Source organism: Penicillium waksmanii (assembly GCF_028829765.1).
Source record: "Penicillium waksmanii strain IBT 27052 chromosome Unknown utg000009l:1.0-4314994.0:1.0-4318279.0, whole genome shotgun sequence".
Classification (NCBI taxonomy): domain Eukaryota; kingdom Fungi; phylum Ascomycota; class Eurotiomycetes; order Eurotiales; family Aspergillaceae; genus Penicillium; species Penicillium waksmanii.
In genome coordinates, this window is record NW_026643255.1 from 3,110,214 (window position 1) to 3,131,964 (window position 21,751).

The 21,751-nt window shown below is 48.5% G+C and overlaps 5 protein-coding genes across 5 annotated transcripts; 2 read left to right on the forward strand and 3 right to left on the reverse strand.

Moving 5' to 3' along the window:
* Positions 1-602: 602 nt before the first annotated feature.
* On the forward strand, positions 603-916 carry N7481_011508 (uncharacterized protein; the record flags this gene model as incomplete). The annotated part of the gene is made up of 2 exons (XM_057270727.1): positions 603-616; positions 706-916. The coding sequence occupies 2 exons, from the start codon at positions 603-605 to the stop codon at positions 914-916; spliced, it is 225 nt and encodes a 74-aa protein (XP_057117901.1).
* A 4,094-nt stretch (positions 917-5,010) lies between these two features.
* On the reverse strand, positions 5,011-7,379 carry N7481_011509 (uncharacterized protein; the record flags this gene model as incomplete). Its single annotated transcript, XM_057270728.1, has 5 exons — positions 5,011-6,406; positions 6,472-6,493; positions 6,627-6,676; positions 7,044-7,230; positions 7,370-7,379. 5 exons carry the CDS (start codon positions 7,377-7,379, stop codon positions 5,011-5,013), a joined length of 1,665 nt encoding a protein of 554 aa, XP_057117902.1.
* Positions 7,380-14,462: 7,083 nt separating this feature from the next.
* On the reverse strand, positions 14,463-15,537 carry tif35 (translation initiation factor eIF3 core subunit g; the record flags this gene model as incomplete). The annotated part of the gene is made up of 4 exons (XM_057270729.1): positions 14,463-14,515; positions 14,581-14,752; positions 14,833-15,454; positions 15,521-15,537. The coding sequence occupies 4 exons, from the start codon at positions 15,535-15,537 to the stop codon at positions 14,463-14,465; spliced, it is 864 nt and encodes a 287-aa protein (XP_057117903.1).
* Positions 15,538-15,954: 417 nt separating this feature from the next.
* On the reverse strand, positions 15,955-17,385 carry N7481_011511 (flavin-containing monooxygenase; the record flags this gene model as incomplete). Its single annotated transcript, XM_057270730.1, has 1 exon — positions 15,955-17,385. One exon carries the CDS (start codon positions 17,383-17,385, stop codon positions 15,955-15,957), a length of 1,431 nt encoding a protein of 476 aa, XP_057117904.1.
* A 2,124-nt stretch (positions 17,386-19,509) lies between these two features.
* On the forward strand, positions 19,510-21,529 carry N7481_011512 (uncharacterized protein; the record flags this gene model as incomplete). Its single annotated transcript, XM_057270731.1, has 5 exons — positions 19,510-19,725; positions 19,797-20,097; positions 20,157-20,266; positions 20,314-20,632; positions 20,811-21,529. The coding sequence occupies 5 exons, from the start codon at positions 19,510-19,512 to the stop codon at positions 21,527-21,529; spliced, it is 1,665 nt and encodes a 554-aa protein (XP_057117905.1).
* Between the last annotated feature and the right edge of the window lie 222 nt (positions 21,530-21,751).

The window sequence follows — 21,751 nt, forward strand, 5'->3', positions numbered from 1 at the left end:
GCGCTTTGCTGAGTCTCGGTTCTGAATCACGTACTTTTTTCATTTATTTGTCTCTTTAAATTTCCTACCGTGTTACCCTCTTCCGCGTTTGCGTTTTCCTTGCGATATCGAGCTGTGTTGATATATGCTTTTTGGTGGATGGCTTGTGTTATCCTTTGCCTACGATGTAGACGAGATGAGTGATGAATGCGGACATTACATTGTGATGGGCTTGCTATCTCAACATAGGTATCTATGGTATTCATGAATGACAATTCTACTCATTAAAATTTCACCTCGCACGGAAGCTATTCAAATTCTGGTTGTAAGAATTCCCCAAGTATCATATAATCTATACTACTAAATACCCCTACCGACAAAAGTACCATTTCTACCACGTTACCGCAGCCACTGTTACACCCGCCCAAGCAAATGACCACAGGTAGGAACCTAGCAGAATTGACCCCCGTTCCTAAGGCAGCGAAAAGGTACAAACCCAGGTCCCATTTCCCGAACCGGTTAGTCCCGCATCCCCATACACGTGACCCGCATCGATGGAGATCCGATCAGAAAGCTGCCAACCTCCGTGCTGAATACAGCAAAGGAACAAGATATCAGACCCAATGTCTTTGTGGAGGTAAGTCATATGAAAAATATACATATGCATATTCATATGCAAACCGATACGCGAAATCGAACCGAATCTAATCTCATCAACTCATCTAGTACCTACCGATCTCTCACCCCCAAAACCCGGGCCTTGTTCGGCGTCGGCGTCATGGCTTGGGCTGCCATCGGATTATGGACATCCCCGCAGGTCGAAAGCGCGCTGGGCATGCAGGCTACGAAGGAGGAGCAGGAGGCATTGGATCGACAGATGGCCGTGCGAATCTCCCGGGCTGAAGGGGACGATAATAAGGGCAGCCAGTCTCGTTGAATTGTATAATTCGCGGCTCTCGGTTCTAGTTGGGCGCGAGGATAAGCTTCACGCTGTGAGGGTGAGGGTGCATACAAGGCGGTTTTCCTTCTCGGTTCGGGCCTCTGGATTCAGAAGGGGACGCTTTGCAGCTCGGTGTTCAAGGGCCCGCCTCGCCTCGCTTTTTGAAAGGCGTCTGAGCATTATCGGACCCTTTTGTTGACTGGTTTTCATATTCTTATCTGGACTGATTCAACCAGGCAAAAATATTATTCCGTCAAGCATGCTCGGACCATGTTGGAAAGGAAAAGAAGAAGAAACGGAAGAGAAGAAACCGCCTGTCCGTGTCAATGCTCGAAAGGCTCCCCTGCTTTCAACTTGCGCATATCTCCATCGGGAATCACGAGAGAATGAGAATACTTTCCGCGCTGAATTTGCGGTTGCGTCCTGCGCGTCGGAACAACACTGGTGTCCGTGAGAATAGATGGTGGCCCAGGCCAGATCGAGAGTTGTTACTGGACCCCGGAAGAGCAAGACCAATCACAAACTGATATATCTCCCGGACTTGATGGAGTTGAAATGGCAATACCGTTGCGGGCGACAGGTGCGCTTGAGATGATGGTCACGTTCACTTGTTTTTTTTATATTTTTTTTATCTTTGCTTGGGGGATGGGCTGAACTAATGCTGCGCCTCGGAGGATGTCTTAGTCGGATTTGGGTCTTGTGTCTTGCGCTCTCCCTGCTTATGGGGTTGTTGGGTAGGGTTGGGCCATGCTGTCGCCGATAATGGCCATATCATATGATCGACAGTATACATCAAGCTTAATTCGACGTTGGGTGATGAGCAGTACTTGCGTGTTGGGGACGATGTTCAAGTTCAAGTTCTTATTATCATTTCATTGAATTGATTTCTCTCTATATTATCGATTATATATGCTAGCTCCAGGGCTCAAAAGGTACATGATGGTAATTCTATAAGCCAATGCCACCAGACTAAGAGGCAGTGGCCTGCAACGAAATCATCGAAGTACAAGAAAGCCAATACTTCTGCGCGGTATTATCCCAACATTCAATACCCTCACGTGGACAAACAGGAATCTTTCTCCGCGGTGAGACAGTTCAAGCCCAAAAGCCGTTGACGTGAAACCGATGAGAGCCCAACCTTGCCCATTTCTACAGTCTAGCTAGCAGCCATCGGCCTCGCAAGAGAGAACAGACCGGGGCTTCGGACAGATTCAAATCTCGATCTGCATCGGCCGAGCCTGGTTTCTGTCAAACATAGCCAACCGGGTCGGGAAGTTGAAGTTGGGAGGCATGGGAAGAAATTGAAGACCTGCCTCGCATAGCGAAGCATAAGCCAGGCCGGAGTCTCGTTTGCTGAAAGGTATATTTGGAGCAGCGAAGGCAGGGAAAGCACATGCACAGGGAAAAATCCCGGTCTGGCATGAGCTGCTTGCTGGGTACTATCCCGAGATGACCAGCTGGATAGACCTTGTTGCACCGGAAGTACCAAGTTCAAGATACTTTCAATTAAAAGATATCTCGATTTTTTGGAACTTCAATCGGCTGATGTGTTGATCTCAGAGATGACCAGGAGCAAGGTGTACTGATTAACTGGAATAATCACCGATTTTGGCCCTTCAGATGCTCTGTCTATCTACATCTCGGAATCATTGCACGCAGCCCATCTGCTGTGCGACGGAAACATTCAGAAATCCTCCGCAACGGCCTCACGAGTGATAGCCGCTATTAGTAGCGGCAATGAATACCTCTTCCCAGGATCTTGAAACTGGAATATATCAAGACTCGGACTCTTTGGGATAGACCGCCATACGTTTTGGGAGAAAAAACCAAGACTCAAGCGGACATGTTTACTCTCGACATGTGCATGACGATGTTCAAGCTGGATTTGAATTCGCCTTTCGCCCGATGGCCCTTGTGTGACATGTAGGTGTAGATGGTTAGGGCATCGGCAATGGTGTTTCCCGACGACCGCGAAATATCGGGTGACTGTATTAGATTCTGTATTGCCACTTTGATACGGTTTTCTATATTCGACTTTTGTAAGTATGTATACTAGTATACTATGATGACAGTACACAGCACTTTTGACACATGCTTTGGTGGTGGCCACATCGCTACCAGATGGAGCACAATGAGGAACCTTATCTTCATGAAACGCGCCATTCAACTACCCCCAGCATGAGGTCCCGTGGCCAATACTTGATTACGTTTCTAGATCTACATGGGGGAGGCTCCCACTAACTCATTAGCTCACAGTGCAGGACCAGGATCCCGGCGCTAGAACGGGGCATCCACATAAGAGATATGTGGTGTGAGAGCACCGAGGCCCGCCGAAAACGTAAAGTCATCTCTAAGCCCTCGCTCTCGCCCTCGCCCCTCCAAGCCAAGTGACAAAGTTGATGGTAGAGGGGTCCATGCTATGACCAGGTTGGGTGAAAGATGTGTGATACAACACTCTAAGTCACCACCATCACATCTCTCACCCCACCACCACCACCACCATCATTGTCACCATTTCCAAGGTTCTGGTCCACTGTATTAGGAATGTACATAAATTCAAGATCCCAAAGAAGTAATCTCGACTTATTTTGGTATTTTACCTTTGAAATTTTGGCCATTGCGACCCCCCGGGCTGGGTAATAAGTCTAAGGTACCCTGCATGTGCTGTAATAGCCGCAGAAACCAGGCTGAGCTGAAACGCAATAAATCACCTGCACACGCACCGTCGATCCGATGAGCAATCGGTGGACTGATCTGCACATTCCATAAAATCCTAATCCAGTGTAAGTGTATGTACGGCTATGCGGGTCATCGCCTGCGATGACCCTTGCTTGCTGCCTAGGAATTAATCAGGCCCGACAGTAAGCTCTTCACAGTTGACGACAAAGCACGGTTTCTGTCTGTGTGTAGTCTATATACGGAGTACATACTTATACATCATACTGTAAACAAGGATGCCGCTCAGCAAGTGAGGCTGGTCATCTTGATTGGCTGTTCCCGCCGCTGCATCTTCCCACCTTTCGTTTGACGCGAGACTCGCGAAGTCGACAAACCCAGTGCAAGGGAAACGAAAAAGCAATATGCTTCACAACTGCTCCACTCGGCTTGCCTTAATACAGCCCCCCCCTCTCTCCCCCACTCTATTCGACCCCTTCGTTACAACCCTGTCTCATCATCCAATGTAGATGGTCATGGGCCATGGAGAACGCTGGAAAGAGTCACCGCACCCGGGCGCGCCTTGTTGCCACCTGGGTGATTAGAAGGGGCTGGGGGCCGGTAATAATCCATTCGAAAAATAGAACGGGGGAATGGACAGTGCCCCATTTCAGTTCAACTGAGACCAGCAGATCCCTGTAACATCCTGGTCAACATAGAGAGCTGGACTAGGACCGCAGCAAATAACGGTTCCTGGCGGTCAGGGTCAAGACGAGTCGGGGAATTTCACATTAGAACAAGGGTACATGAGATCGCGCTATTTGCAAACGCGATGACATTAAAACCTTGATAAGAATAATTAGTTATTATATGTCAACAGAGATCAGTCATAGGAGACAATTGATATAATGTCATTCTTGGATGGCATTATGTATGCTTCTCTCTTTTTCCTGGATAGAGTGATATAAAAATAGAAGAGAGAAGTAGGATGGTAGGTAATCTCAAGGGGTGTAAAGATAATTTGACAACACTCGTATCAGCGTCCCTAGTTCAGAACGCTGCAGCTCATGTCAACCGGCAAAAGCACACCCCGGTCCTTCCGGAGGATTTGGTGAAAGTAATATCCAAAGGAAAAGTTGCAATGGGAAACAAAAAGAAATCACACAAGGAGGAATCCGAAGGTCTGAGTATAAAAATAGTCACAAAAAGAAAAGAAGTAAAAAAAACTGGCCGTGAAATCGTCAGCCGCGCCTTTCCTTGCACCGATGTCCGTAACCGTTAAACCCGTTTCCCAATTCTGCAGAGACTTTCTTAAACAAAGTAAAGCATGAATGATATCAAATAGAAGAAAGAGAAAGAAAAAAGAAACAAGAAACAAGAACAAGAAGAGGAGGAAGGCACAGTAAAGTTTGAAAGAAAAAAAGGTGGCATCTCATCTAGGTGCATAGACTATGCGGATTCTGAATGGGGTCATAGCGGCCGTAGGTCGAGTATACAGGATCATAGCCGCCTGTACCAGGGCGGTGGTGGTGTGGAAGATCGGGGAACACGGGGTCCTGGTAGGGGTCCAGGGTTGAGTCTGTCTTGAGAGTATCCATCGGATCCATGGTATCATTCATAATGGAGTAATCGAAGCCGGAGGAAGAAGAGGATGAGACCAGAGGACTATCGAGCAGAGGTGAATGCTCGGGTTTGTTCATCTGGCGGTAGTCTGTTCTTCCATAAGGTAGGCTGCTCCGATAACTATTGTCATGCATGAGCATGTGTGAACGCGATGTTGGGCCCATTCCGTGGGGAAGGCCACTTCCAGGGCCTTCTCCACTTTCACCATCAGGACCCATGCTTGCTGTACTGTCGCGACGCCCGTCTTTGTAATGACCGGGAGAACGGCCTCGGACTACCATAGGGTGAGAATGTCGACGGGCAACTTGTACCCAGTCTGATATGTCACCTCGAGGTACCTCGGCGTAAAGCTCCACCACGAGATTATAGTATTGCTGTTGAGCACGGCGTTTACCATTGTTGGCCGTTGCCTTTTGAAATTGGATCCGTTCGAAAAGGTGCGAAGTAGGAGGCTGACAGGGCTGAGGTGCCCCTGCGAAAGCAGAGTTGTAGTCTAAAGACTGCGAATTAAGAGGGAAGGTGGCATGGCCACCAGCTCCAGTTGAGCCCGCGGTGAGCGATGGTGGCGGTGTTGGTTGCAATATAACTGGACCGGGCGTACGTTCGGATTGCTTGTCTCGCTTGGGTGTGTGCTGCACCAAAGGCCGCGTCTCGTTGTAGGATCCGTTCACGATGGCAGAGATGCGCATCCTAAATCCCCGGATTGGCTCTAACGTCTGATCGGAATGACGAATAAACAGAGGTACTGTCGATGGCCAAGGATGAAGACTGAAACTGCAATTAACTGCGAAGTAATTCCGCCGGTAGCAGGTCCACTTCCCATCGGATGCGAAGAAGCCTCGTCCAATCTTAGCCTGAACTTCGGGCTTCAAAGTCTGTTGAGTGCCTCCAAACTCCGCAACAATTGACTCGAGGATAGTTGTATCTTCGAATGGAGGTGCCTCTACCAGGGTTGAAGATCGCTGCGTGGACTCTACCATCGGATGCTGGAAGACAGCGGCCTGGTTGCGGTCCAGCAAACCATCCAAGGCCCGAGGAGTGCTCGGATATTGATGAGAGCGAGAGTTTATCACAGACAAGGGTAAGCCAATACCTCGATGTAGAGCATATGAGGACGAATATGCATTTGCTCTTCCCATCAGGCCCGGGATCGAGTCTACGGTATGATTTGGTGACTGCATGTTGATAGACATGCCTGCAGGCGGTTGTCTGACCAAACGAAGGGTTAATTAGCCTCGCATAATAGATGGTATAGACGATTCTGACAATCTTACAGAGCTGGCACCCGCCGGAAGTCTGTCATCCTGTCAAATTGATGTTGATGTTGGGACAAATGAGGAAAAAGAGGACCGGAAGTGGGGGAGAATGAATCTGATGAGGATAATAATTAGGTCAGAACAACCTCGCACTAATACAAGAGGGAACTCACCCGAGCAAGAATCTGGAGGAGTCATAGCAAGTGCAGATGATCCGGGGTAGCTATAAGAGACGAAGCTGTTTAGTAAGTCACATCACCACGGACTGGTCCCGAGCAACCGATTCAGAAGGGATCAAAACAATGCTGGGGGAAATCTCATGATAGACAAGAAAGAGATAAAAAAAAGATTAAAAACCACCCGAACAAGAGCGAAATGGCAGAGTAAACAGACACAGGTTGAGATAAAAAGGATAAAACATCGGAAGAAACGCTTGCACGCAGCGGATCGGTATGGAAGGTACCGAAACAGCCTGGCCTAAAGTGCAAAGTTGCCCGGACTAGGAGGAAGCGCAACGACAAGGGGGGAAGAGAGAGAACCGGCCGAGTGGCGCGCAAGGCAGTCCAAATTGAAAGGGCAGAATAACTTACTGTAATTCCTGCATTGCAGGCTGCTGTGCGTGGTACCGCACACCGTTGGTGACCGGCATAGAGGCAAGACCTCCGACTCGTTGGTTATCGTCATCGTTGGTTGGAAAACCGGTCACATGAGGATTTATATAGTCTCCATCTGTGGTAACGGGACACTCCATACTGAAGGCGTCCGGTAGAAGCGCAGCTGAGGAGAATAAGTTAGCCAAAAGCGAAATAAAGAGTAGACCGCGAGGCAACGAAAGGCCCTCAAGCGGCGAGGGAAATCTAGACGCCTATCGCGGAAAGGACGAGCGAGGCAGATTAGAAAACGAGAAGAGACTTACAAGGATTCATCGTGATCGTGCTGATGCTGATGCTAGGTGCCCCAAAGACCTTGAAGAATAGATAACCGTGGTAACACCGGCGAGACGCCTAAGCCCTCACTTGACCCTTGGCGTCTGAGAGTAACGGGGAAAAACTGTCAAGAACATGATTCTCCAAGTTAGCCACTGGGCTCAAGGGTTAGGTCTGGTGCGTATGGGCCTTTGCCCACCGCCATGGGACTGACATGTGCATCAAAGGTTGCATGAGAGAGGGTTTGCAGACAGAAAAACGAATACGAAAGTTCCAGATTTGCTGAATATTGTCACGTACCAAAAACCAGAAATAATATACGCCCCAAATATCTCAGATAATGGTCCTGGGGGGGAGGGGTTCTGCAAGTAAGTAAGAAGGGGGCAATGTATGTGTACTTGTGATGGGCCAGTGGGGTGTCATAAAATGAAATCGCAGACAAGAGATCAAAAGCGGGTAGTTAGAAGTGAAGAAAGATGAAATGATAGAGGAGGGCATGGACGAGAATAAGAACATGTCTCAAAAAGCGTGTGAAGAGGCCTATTGTTTCTGGTATTGACCCGCACACACGAGTAGCTGGCGGGATTCGCTCGGTGGACGAAACGGATGCGTCACCGGTTGAAGAGCATGCCTTTCCTCATCGGGACTCTTTCACAGGAAGGTCATAGACTTGAATTCGGAGTGGAATGCCACGACCCACGATCTTGATATTTTGCCCCGGGCAATAGATCATGAAGATCCTGCCTGACTGAGGAATTGCAGCCCTGCGGCACAGGAGAAGGGAAAAAGAAATAAGGGAGAAATGAGAGAGAAATGTAATAAAACAAATAACAAGAATTGACAAAGGAAAGGGAACGAGAAACTTACTGATGTAATCCGGTGTGACTGTGTCCACAAATGAATCTCAAGCACGGCGGGCCTTGAGTGGTAGGAAAGTATCCTGTACAGTGGTTGTGTGCACGGTGGAAGATAATCCCACCTACTTCGCAACCCTAAGTTGGGGGTTATAGATGTAATATTCCGTTTTTGCGAGTCCCCCAGGCGAGCAGTACCGACACCTATGCAAGAGCAGGAGCCTCTGCTGTGGGTTTGAGCGATCAGATTAATTTCTTTTGGGTGGGTTGTTGTGGCTGGGCTGGAAGGAAATGGAAAATGGAGAAAAGATGGTCTGCAGTCTCTCATGAAGGGCGCAATTAATATTAATTGTTCCTTGGTCGTTGGGAGAGTCCGGGACGCGTCTCGTCAGAGTTCATATCCTGGTCAAACTGGCAGAGAGAAAATAGCCTCAAGCTATCACAGCCCAAGTCGCCACGAGTTCCTGTGAGAATCTGGGCCTGCCAGGGACAGTGAAATACGTTGTATTCGGCAAGGCTACAGTGGGTGGCAGCAGCCAGTTTGCATAGGGGTCCAACCATAATGGGCCAAGGGCTGGCGTATCTTGTTCTGATGATCTTCTAAATTGGGATTCCTCTTTTTGCCCTTTTCCCTTTTCAAAATTCGAAAATCGAAATAGGATTTTCGATTTTGTCCCCATTTCTTTTCTTTTTCGTGACCCCGGTCCTGGCAGATGGAGCGCGCAAATAGGGTGGCCCATTGGAAGGAACTGTAGCATCGAATCATTGGCCCGAGCTCTTGACAGTTTGATTGTTCAAGGAGCATGGCATTGGCCGGAATCTCCATGTTGCGTGCCCTGGGAGGACCCGAAGCCCATGCACGGACACTGGCCGATCCAAGGTGGGTAAGGGCCCGGTACGGACAGGCAATGACAGCGATGCAGAAGTGTAGGATGTATTTTCCATTACAAGTCTCGATCAAGTCAGATGTCCTAGTGCGAACACCCGATGGGCGGGATGCTGCAGAAAAACCAAATAAGATGAAACTAGTCAAGAAGGAGGGAAGAAAGGATGATCAGCCCCCAGGATACCCGTGCAGAGTTCGCCTTTTTGGTCTGCCCTTCCCCTTCCTCCCCAGTCGCATGACGGTGGTTGATGTATCAGACTTTGGGGATCTGCAGGCCAATGTCTGTGGCGACCAACCAACAAATAGTAATGATGGCAATATTATTATAATATTCATGATTATTGTCATGGCGATTTTCACCCCACCCGTATATGGAAAACAACAAGAAACCCCCCCCCCCCCCACCCCAAAAAAAGAAAAAGGCTAAAAAAAAAAATAACAAATACCGGTAAGAAGAAGCTCATGAGAAATAGTCCATGCTACTGAGGTACACCTGTCGGAGTCGTCCCATCTACTTTTTTCTTTCTTGCCGCGATTTTTGGGGGTCGAGGCACGAGCAGTGGTATTTGCATGACGAAAAACAAAGATCAGGCGATCGGCAATTTTTGCACTTAGCCAGCTGCATCGCGCATATTAGCCATGTCTTCACCGACAAACTTGGGGAAAGGTCTGTGGAAAGAAAGCATCGAGGGAAGCCTCAGGAGAGGCCCAATTTCGCTCCACTACCGGAGAGGAAGGGGGGGGGCTTGGGACACTCCGCTCACTGGTTGTGACCGATGGACTCGTACCCCAACTAGGAACAGCGTCCCCACTAGAGAATGGCTCAAGCAGGACGGGAAAAGCCGAATCATGCTGCGGTCCGTACCCGGCAGTATCTGCCAGACTAGAACTCTGAGGTCCACGGGCACGTCTAAAACGCCCCCTCTGGTTGAAGAAGGAGGCATGGCCATGCTGGGGGGTAAATTTTTTGCATCATAGACTCAGAGACTCCAGTCTCCATGAGTGGAACCCCAGCCCTGATCGAGTCGAAAAGTGCATTAGTGGCCCGAAGATCGGCCAACCCGCAGGAGACTAGTTGGTCGTGATGGCAAAGCACAGTACGCTGGGAAAGCGCCCGCACTTGAATGATTGGCGGATGGAGCCTTTGATCGATAGTAATTTCCTTTGGAACCACTCACTTGGGGAGGCATCGAAGGAGGGTATGTTGTGCAGCGGCTCCACGGTCCATTCATTTGGCCCTCCGAGACAAGACAATACATGGACGGTACTGAATGGGGGCGTTGTTACAGGGGTGAAAGGAAAGCCATTTCGAGAATAGTGGCCGAGCGCTATTTACATGGATGAAGGTACATTTGAGGATGTATGATGAAAGCAATGGGAATGGTGGAAGCTGATTTGACTCTCGGAGGGATCAATTGCGTTTCCGTACGGGGCGGTGAGGAGGACTGTACGGTAAATACACATAACAAGTCCATAAGTAGTCTAGCGATGAGAAAAGTGTAGCTGATGTCGATGTAGTGCAGCTCTTAGTCCTGTACGGAGTTCTTCGGTAGTCTTAAGAGGCTTGCGTATCAGTGGGGCCGTCCCTAAGTTCTGGGTGTGCAAGATACATGTACTTTTAGACATTTAATGTGGTCCCTCGTGCTGCTCTGGAGATCTCGATTTCTCTACACGGAGAGTTGTCCAACTGTCAGCCTGATCCTTTGAACTAGCTCAAAGAAAACATAGGAACTAGTAGGTGCGATAGCGCAGTAGTGGCCGTCGACGAGATCGATCCTCCCGCGCACCCGTGCCGCATCTCCACTTGTCCCCACCTTTTCCGATTCATCACAATTGACTATTGCCCGTGAGATACATAAAAGAGAACGAGGTCCTGGGAAAAAATGTCCGACCGTCTAGTGGAGTCTAGCTTGACGAAGCCTCGACTTCTGCAGGTACTACGGAGCTCATCTTCAAGTTCAAAGTTTCCTCTTTCATTCCCCCTCAAAGTGTAATTTGCCATACGCTAATTGGTGCTAATTTTATACCTTGATTTGAGTTTGTTACGCGGAACTAGTAGCGGCAATTGCATGAACTCATCAATCCAACCAAGGTTCAAGTTCCGACCTAGTCAATCATCCGGTCCAGAGCTCCAGATGGACAGAGGTTGCATATTCTCCCAAGACTTCTCTACGTCGTTTCCCTTAGCTCCTGTGCCAGTCAGGGCTGATGTGGGCACGTGCTGCAGGAGGAATTAACCTAAGAGATTAGGCCAGGGGGCCGTGGGCATCCTGCGAAGCAGGATCATGATGTCTTGAGCATGAGAAGCTCTTTTTGTACGACGCAGTTCTTTCACGGTCGTCAATTCCGCAGCGTCCATGTCAGGCTGCACCCGGCCGAATCCTGACAGGGAAGAGAAAGACTCAGGACCAGAATCAACAAAAAAGAGGGAGTGAGAGTCGAGAACAAAGATCCGGCATTAGCCACTTGCAACTGTTCTCAGCAACAGTGATGATGCCCAAAGAAGAAATTCTAAAAAAAAATCGAAAAAATCGGAACATGCTTGTCATCGGGGTAATCGGGGCTGATCTGCCATTATTGCCTGGGTGCATACAAGCTGGAACCATTGGCCAGCGTAGCTTTCAAATATGGAGTAGATGGAGTCCCGAGAAGTCGCAGCACCCTCTGGGGTCATATTCTAGGCTACCTTTCTCCCCTTGTTCCGCGACCCTAGATCATCATGCCCGTTGTTCTAGGATCTTTACACCTCTAGTGGAACCCGCGCATCCCGGACGCCGCTGCCCCCAAATTATCGCCGATGACAGGCGTCCTGGTCCAGGTTTGCCGTGTCAGCACTAGATACTTCCGGATTCTCGACTCGTTGTGACCCGGGATGGGCAGCCGTTGGGGCCGCCCCACGGCCGAAAGTCTCGGCGAGACTATATGGTTGACTTTCAAGACATCCACCGTGCGTGATCCATGGTGCCCAGAGCCCTCACTAACATTAAAGTTTGAGACAAAGAAAAGAGGGAGATCCTCACCAATTCTTGCCCATCAATCATCTACCACGTCAATTCCCACAGCCGCACTTTGAACAAGGGTTGGACCAGACCACGTGAGAGGTACCGGCAACGTACACTCCCAAAACTTGAAGTACTACTCTAATTGAATAACACTGTGTCAACTCCGGGCACAGAAACCCTCTTTTTTGGGAATGCCTATTTCGATTTTGTCGATGCGATGAAACTCAATTCGGGTGGTCCCATACCGGGAGACATCTCTTACCCTCTCCGTGGCCACAAGGTTCTATGATTTTTTTGATTGTGTATCACGTCTCGCAAAGATTCGAAGGTTACATGGGGCGACTCTCGACCTGGCTCCCGGTAGCTCACCGAAGATTCGGCTGCCTTGTGGGTCGCTGAATCCTCTCACTGCTTTCGATTCTACGACTAGGCAAGCTATAGAGAATGACGGATGGCCCCCTATTGGTAGCTCGTTTCGCGCTGTCATTCCAAACTTTGATCGACCTGAATTTCCAGTGGAAAGTACCAATGGTATCATGGTGAACCTATCCCTGCAACGGGCTCCGGATAGGGGCCAAACGAGACCCAAGAAAACGCCCCACGACATGGATTATGGGACGAGGGCGATTAAAAGAAGCGGAGTGCGAAAAACGCATCAACTCGGCAAGGATGGCGGCAACAGTATCGAATACGATTGGGTCGCTTCTGAACGAGTCTTGATAGGAAACCTGTCAGGAGGCCAGCAGACTTTTGGATGGCGTTGGGCTTCAGGCCAGTCAAAGACGGCACACTCAACTGGAAACAGAGGCAAAAAATGACTTCCTTGCCTGATGTCGTGACAACCCGTCTCATTTATCTTACTAGCCATGGCCCTGGTGTGTGTCTAGCCAACCCGAACTCATATCCGAGTAACACGGAAGGCAAAAATCTCAAGCAAAACTTGCTCAACGGCACGAAGCCGACAGGGTGGCCCCAAGGCTTACCCTTCTTGTCGATTGTTTTGACATCGTATCACGGCAGATTGACCCAGACACCTTCCGGGAATCTTCCACACTATCATTCTTGTCACTGAGACTTCGGAACATCACGAACTCCTTTCACATGTGCATATCTGTCATACTGGATGCCGTAGTGGCAGGGCCGAGCCTAAACCCTGGCTCTGGTGATGCTAAGAAGTCTGTGAGAAGGGAAAGAAGTATCTCCGCGTCCCCGGATTATTCGTAAAAATGGGTGGCGAGGCGTTGGGGAATCATCCCAGGTAAGCTTTCTTCCTCTCGAAGTCACTTTCCCAAAGGAATCGTCGATGCTACGTGATGCAACCTGATTCAGCTCGGGAAATTAAGAAGCGAGTACTTTTGGCCGGGGCTAGACACGCATCGTCTGATCCAGGAGATCTTGGTAGATCTGTACTGTTACAATTAAGTGCAGGATCTGGGATTCGCGCGCAAATTAATGTCGGGCATACATTTGGGGGCGTAACTTTCCCATTCCTTTCGTCTGATTATCACTCTCCGCTGTTGGGAGAGAGGGAAAAAGTTAATTCAGATGGTCTTGCGCATCCTATCCGGGGCTACTGAAAAAAACTTCGGACACGCCGAGACCATGCATTGTCGCGCTTTGCTCAGTTCTTGTCTCGGCCACGGGACGAGCGCCTGGGATACTAGTAGTGACATGATCTTGGTACTGATGGTAGGCGAACTTGAAGGATGGACGTGAGAAGGATATGACAAATCAAAGTGGTATTCTTGTCGTAATCAGTTACCTCGAACAAAATTATCAAAAGCACTTGAATCTCCGTGGCGGCGGGTCCATTGAGAACCTTCAAAACTTTGGAAATGGTACCTGAAACTTCCATGCAATTCTTTCCTTCCAACTTTGGAAGCTTTCCAGTTCTAGTGAAACCAAATCTAGGAACGAGTACTGAGGAAATGCCTACTAGTTAGTACTAGTATTCGTTAGTAAGCAAGTGACAGCGACAACATTGGAATGCGCCGATATTACCTAGTAGGTACTAGTACGCTACAAAAGAACTTCATGTTGAAGTTGGAAGCTGGGAGTTCGATCGAGAAAGATAGTATAAAGATTGTACCGTGACACATCTACTATTACCAAGTCTAAATCGCCAGAAGGGGATCTATGAATCTCTGAACCATTGCTTTTGTATCGATTGACGAATGCAAGTAAATGACATAGTGGGTGTCTTTTGAGGAATCATCATTATCAATCAATCATACAGTAGAAAAGGATTGCAGAGGAGCCTCAGCCAAAAGCTAGGCCCGCCTGTAAAAATAAAAAGGAGAATCCAACCAGATATGTCGTGAAAGAAAACCGAGAAACGAATCTAAGTAGCTCGCTTGGCGAACTCGACGCGAAGAATGAGATGGCGGTAACCGACTGTAGAAGGAAGGGGGTTAGTTCATGTTCTTCCATATGGTCGCCAAGGGGGTATTTGCACGTACAGCCGTCCAGTTTCTCGCAAGCGCTCTCCGCATCGGAGCGATCCGCATAGCTGATGAAAGCAAAGCCCTTGGCCCGCTGTGTCTCGCGGTCCCGGGCAAGGAAAACTCTGGTGACACGTCCGAACCGCTCGAAAAGATCCCGCAACTCTTGTTCCTCTGCCAACTCGCTGACCTGTAGGCGAACAAAGAAATAGGTGTCAGTAGAAGTCTTCGAAAGAAAGAGATATCTGGACGTGGGATGAAAACACATACGTTTGTAACTCTGAGGGTGGCCAGATCGTCCTTCTCGAAGCGGCCGCCCATCTTGTCGCCGCCACCAGAACCACCATTGCGCATGTGAGGGGGAACATAGCTGGACTTGCCAGCACCCAGTCCACCGGCCTCGGCCTCGCCTGTATCCCCCGCACCACCAGCAGTGGCCTCCTCCACGGGGGCCATGGTGTCCTTGAAGGGACAGCGCGCGGTGAAATGCTCTCCGGAACAGATACGGCACTTGACCTTCTTGTCCTTGAGTTGATCCTGAATGCTGCCCTTCTCGCCGCCCTCCTTCTCGGCCTCCTTGGCCTGTGCCTTCCAGTTGGTGCTGGGACGGAAAACGATGTTCTCGCCGACGGAGGTGGTATCGAAAGAGGGACCGGTAGGATTGCCCTTCTCGTTTCCGAACTTGGGCCACGAGCGGCGCTCAGCAACTTGGGGGTTGACATTCTCGCGAACGACAGTGGTCTTGATGCGGCGGGTGACCTTGACCTTCTTGTTATCGTCGTTGAAGCGGTATGAGATCACGGTCTTGGTGCCATCTTTGTTGGTAATAACTTGTTGCGCGGGGAGAGCGGAGGGGTCGTCAAATTCTTCGTCGTCCGCCCAGTCGGCGCGGCTGTTAAAAAAATGAAAAGACCTGGTTAGTTTAGACTTGAAATTTGGGCGGAAAACGTGCACTCACTTCCCGGATCGAGACATGATGTGTGTTGTGATATGGTGTTGCGGTAATAGCTGAATTTCTGTGATTTCTTCAAAGGTGATTCTCCGTTGTGGATTTAATTCGCGGCGCGGCGATTTTGCTGTGGCGCAGTCTCGTGGCTGGTGCAAGTCAGCCACGTGACTCCCCAGTGCCCCAGTGCGCCGCCCAGTCATGTATATCGTCATCTACGCAAAGACACATCTTCTACTTGGTTGATGAATCAAAGAGCTAAAATGGAAGATTCCCGATCTGTGTTTACTCTTATGACTTTCTATCATCCTCAAATCCTTCCTAGTAGCCGTGTTAGACTTGAAGTGGATGCATGTCTTACTATTAATCGCTATATACGAACTGACATGACTACTATATATGCTGATCATTCAACAAAAATATTAACAAAAGCAACTTGAAGTAAATCAGGCAAAGATCAGGCCATTGGTGATATCACCCATCACAGCTTTGTAAAGATCCACAAGATAGTGCACACGCGGGAGCCAAGGACCCGAGTTTCCACATTTAGGCAGCTCACTCCCTCCCTGTACAACATATGTCGAGGTCAATGCCAGAAGTGGACGATAACCTATCGTCTTGGCATCAACACCTCCTGCAACAGCGCTTCTGTGACCTTGAGCCTGCATGTATTTGACCAGACGGCAAAACATCCGGGCGGTGGTATCAGCCCCCAGGGTCCAGGACGCATTGACATATCCCACGACAAAAACCATATTGGGAACGTCTTGGATCATTGCGTTATTCCAGGCGTATTTGTCGCCGACTTCGATTTTCTCATTGTCCACACTAATCCGTACACCACCCATAGCTTTCATCTTGAGACCCGTTGCAGTCACAATAACATCGGCCTTCAGCTTTTCACCAGACTCGAGAATGATACCATCCTCAACCACTTGACGGATGGTTCCGGTGGCCACATCGGCCTTACCATCTCGAATGGGCTCGAAGAAGTCGCCATCAGGTGTGAAGCATATACGTTGGTCCCACGGTTTATACCTTGGGGTGAAGTGTGGGTCGATGGGAACGGTTTCTGGCAGCTGCTTCCTAACACCATTTTGCAGCATATTTCTTGAGCGATTCGGAAAGAATCGACAGAAATAGTAGAAAATGGCGGGGACACAGATCAAGAAGAGTCGAGTGAGCTGGATCGCGAGAGACTGGGGTAGGAAGCCGAGCTTTGATGGTGTATTTTCGATTTTCAAGATGTAACTTGGGCTGCGCTGCAGCATTGTAACATGAGCAGCTTTCTTTGCCAGGGTTGGTAGGAGGGTAATTGCAGTTGCCCCACTCCCGATAATAATGATATTTTTCTGCGAGTAATCGAAATCTTTGGGCCAAAATTGAGGGTGAATGACAGAGCCAGCAAAGTTCTCGATTTCTGGGATCGGTGCTGGCAGTACTTTATCGTAGTCGTAATATCCAGTGCCCATGATGATGAACTTGGATTGTAGGTAGACTGTATCCCCTTTGGAGTTGGTTGCAGACAGTCTCCATTTTTGGTCTTTGGTCGACCAATCTGCAGCTGTAATTTGATGCTTAAATCGAATGTGCTGATCGATTCCCGTTTCAGAAACGGCCTCTTGGATATAATCCATGATCAATGGAGCGGTTGCAATCAGCTTGCCCACTTTCCAAGGTTTCCAAGGAAAGCCGAAAGTATAAAGATCAGAGTCAGATCTTAGACCGGGGTAGCGGAAGAAACTCCATGTTCCTCCAATCTCTTCTCGTGCGTCCAGTACCACATAGCGAGAAGAGGGCAACTCAGTTTGAACCCTGTAAGCTGCATTGATTCCAGAAATTCCAGCTCCAATGATTATGACATCAAATTCCTCCATGATTGACTCACGCTGTCCTTGTATCTCGACAGAGCCGGACAGACAGGACGAGAAAGTCACCACTTCAAACCAGAATAGGAGGATGGAGAATCAGCCACGTTTCAGTCCTGGGCTTTGAATTAGCTTGAAACGGCTCTTGAATGAAGTAATGATTATCTGAGCGACTCACCACGTGGGATCTATAGTCGTGGGAACCCCCGAACTGGAGATTGATCCTTGCTCGGATGCGCTGCCGACGACTCCCCGGTGGAGGAAGCTCAGATACCCGAGGACGGCGCGAACCGTAAACACTAGTTAACTAGCTATGGGTCTGGCAAACTCGAATTCAAGAACACCAAAGTATTGAGCAGTCTAAGCGGAGCCGAGAAAGAGCGAAACTCCTGCAATATCTTCTTGGTTAGCTCTTGTTGGAAAAGAGAAGTTCCCTTGACGGGGGATGCTCGGTTTAAGCCAGCTGGGGAGGCTGACAAGCGGGGGGGCCTAATTCGGCCTCCCCTGGGTAAGGCTCGCACTGTTCACCGCTTTGGGCGCCGCCTCTCTTAACTATATTCGGACACAGACGCCTAATCCGGTAATCCATTCATCATGCCACGCAATGATAGTACGAGTGGTCACTGGAAAATTTCTAACCCTTCGATCGGTAATTTATACCCGAAGGTGGTTTCACCCAATCCCTATGCCCGAGATCTCGATGAAATTCAATCTTAAAAGTGGTGCTTATATACTTTTGTATAGATCTCACATTATTGATGACAAGATACTACTAGGGATTGCTCACAATTTAAAATTCTCTTCAACTTGAATAAGCCTTGTTTGAAGACATCGATATACCTTTCCAATTTTCAATCGAATCAAACTATTTCTATTAGCAAAATCATGAACGATCAAGAAATCCTAGCCGAGGCTCGTATCAAGTCTCTTGTTGTGCGCGAGAGATACAATCGGGACTCATGCCAATGGGAAAAGCTGAGAGAATGCTACCATTCCGATGCATCTCAAACAAACATAGATATCACTTGGTAGGAATCACAACCCCATTTAGCCTTTACGCTCTGGCAATGGATATTCATGTATAAATAGGTACCAAGGTGATATCGACGGCTTTGTTCAGGGATCCAAGTTTATTTCGGAAAAGGGATCCAATGCTATTCACAACATAATACCAGCTGAAGTAGCAATCAACAATTCGAAAGCGTTCTCCATATCGGTCGGAAATATCACCAGCCGCTTCACTCGGGACGGGGTCGAGTATGAGCTTGTTTCCAGTTGTCTGTTTCTTTCTAGACTGGAAATGCTCGAAGGACAATCTTGCCAGCTGCGGAAGATGTTAAGTATGGAAGTCATATACATGAATGACAAAATATCTCGCATTCTGCCACTCTCGAGTCACGAGGGGGTGGACTTTAAAGGTGCGGGGGATTTTCCAAGGCAGAGCTATAAATTGTTGGCATATTGCTTGAGACAGAAGGGATACCAAGTAAAGCAAGACTTACCTGGTACCGATGATGACCGCCTTGTTTCGGAAATTCTGACCAGAGATTTCTCTTGGTTGAAAGTACAAAAGCTGGTTTTGCTTGCAGATTCTATATCATGCCGATACTAGACCTTCCAGTTAAAATTTAAATACTCCAGTGTGCTGCCACAATGTGTCGAGTAATCTATTGTGCGTATTATTGCCCTGAAACACCATGGGAAGAACTGCATGGTGCTAGTAAATTATCACATCGATCTATGACACACGGGATCTCCCTATCAGTGTTGTGAGCTATATTATTCTTAGAAAAGCCATCTAGTAGACCTCTAGTGGAGTAGTGGAACCACCAACCGGGGCAGATACCCCGGAAAGTCAATTCTGAGCATTCAAAAAGGGAATAATACGCCAATAAGGTTTCAAGAAATGGGGACAATCTGGGGTTGCGGGGGAAGTGGGCCTATCTAGGTTGCGGGGAACTAATGGAACAACCGATCTATACCCAGCCGCGCTAATGCCGCAGTCTAAATGCCTCCTAGTGAGAATAAGAAATAAAAGAAAATTAGATGTCTACTGTGGACAGAATTCTCCCAAATCTTGAATTTCTAGGATTTCAATATTCGATATAAACGGAAATCTTCTATGCTCTGCCAATGTCTTTGACAGAGAAAGACCCTGGGGGTTGCTCGCCGGTGTTAGAGGTTGAATATGCAGCAAATGCACCAGATATGACAACTAAACTACCGGAAAACTTGGTTTACGTGGATAATGAAGAGCCCCAGCTGCATATGTCGACATATCTCGCGCTTGCAGCTATGTTCCTACTAAACCTTGTGCAAGTTTTTGGCCTGATGGGCCCTCCAGCAGCGGTAAGTGCTTGTATTCAGCGCGAAGTTTGACTCAACAAATCACCCAACTAACAAGCATAAACTCACAACAGCTCTCGTTTATTGAAGCCGATTTGAAAAACACGGCGGTCGGTACTTGGGTTCCAAACTCTCTATCGCTAGTTCAAGCCGTCTTGGCCCCTCTTATATCCTCCGCCTCGGATACATTTCAAACGCGCAAGGAACTACTAGTTGGACCTGCAGTTATAGCATTCGTGGGAGCTGCGATTGCCCCAGGATCTACTAGCATATACCGACTCATTGGTGCTCAGATTTTGATTGGGTTTGGCTTCGCTACTGTGCCTCTGGCATACTGTGTCCCAAGCGAGATTCTTCCTCGAAAATGGCGGCCTAGTAAGAACTTACTCTCACCAGTTTTGGATATGATTGAAAGAAATGCTAAATTATTCCAGTGGCCCAAGCGGGAATGAACGTCGCTGCAGCTTTGGGCGCATGCTCGGCGCCGCTAATCATTGGCGCCCTTACTAAAGCAAATGCCCACACTGGATGGCGTAACTTTTATGTGAGACAAACCAAGTAAAAGGGAGACCAGTCACTAATTTCAACTAGTGGCTTCAAATGGGACTTTGGGGGCTGACTGCAATATGTTTGTTTTTTGGCTATAAGCCTCCCAAGCGCCATACGGACTTCGATCATTTATCACTGACACAGAAGATCGCACGTCTTGATTTGCCGGGATTTATGCTTCTCACTGCTGGTATAACGCTGCTTTTGACTGGCTTGAATCTTGGAGGCGGGTTATATGCATGGGCTTCAGCTCCTGTGCTATCGACTATTATCATCGGTATTCTATGCCTCTTCTCATTTGGAATTTACGAGTGGAAGGCTACAACGACTGGAATTCTCCATCATGAATTGTTCCGTGGAGGTAAAACAGGAGGACGCACATTCGCTCTATGCGTCGGACTCATTTTTATCGAAGGAATATTGCTTTTTTCATACACAATTTTCTATCCAGTCCTGTAAGTGGCAACTCACATATCCCTCAAGTCCGTACGAGATACTAATTGCCAGCCTCATAAGAACCACTGAATTATTCACTAAAGATGCATTTTTGCTAGCTGCCCGGGAACAGCCCTTCTGGATCTCAGGTGGAATCGGCACAGTTATATATGGATACGTGAGCACGAGATTTCGGTCAATTCGAGCTCCACTGTTCATTGGGTTTCTCCTCCTCACAGCGGGCGTTGTCGGGCTTGCTACACTACAACCAAAGGACGAAATAAGTGCATTGGCTTTTTCAGGTCTCGCAGGTCTCGGATTCGGCTCTCCTCTTATACTTCTCATTGCTGCTGTGCAGTTATCAACACCACATCATCTGATCGCAACCGCAACCGCCGCCACGACCTGCTCTCGAGCAATAGCCGCCACTGTTTTCACTGCTGTTTTTTCCGCTGCATTTAATGCCCGGGTTCAAAAGTTTATTCCTGACTATGTTTCTCAGGCTGTTCTTGACGCGGGACTGCCATCTACTTCTGTCGGGGATTTCGTCAAAGCCATTGCAGCTGGGGATGAATCAGCACTTAGTAGCGTCGCTGGTGTTGACATTGGCATTCTCTCAGCGGGGACAAACGCTGCTAAACAGGCTTTTGCGGACAGCTTAAGAGTGGTATACATCATTGCAGCTCCGTTTGGTCTGCTCGCCTGTATTTGCTGCTTTTTTCTGGGTGATCTGCGCTTGGCTATGAACTACGCCGTAGATGCCCCATTGGAGACTTTACAACCCAGACACAATGTCAGTGGTGAACAGGCAGAGAGTGCCTGAATACTAGTACTAGCCATTCCCAGAGCCACCTGAAACTTGAAGTATGCACATATCAATCATCAGAGCCTCCAAAGTTTTAAAAGCAACGAATGTTTGAGTTCACGGACAAATCATTGCTCCTAAAGAAGTTGACGGCGGTAGATTCACTTGTCAGTTGAAGACTACAGGGGGAGCTACTGAATTCTCAGGGTCGGACAACTGGAAAGGTACCGGTGGTTAGGC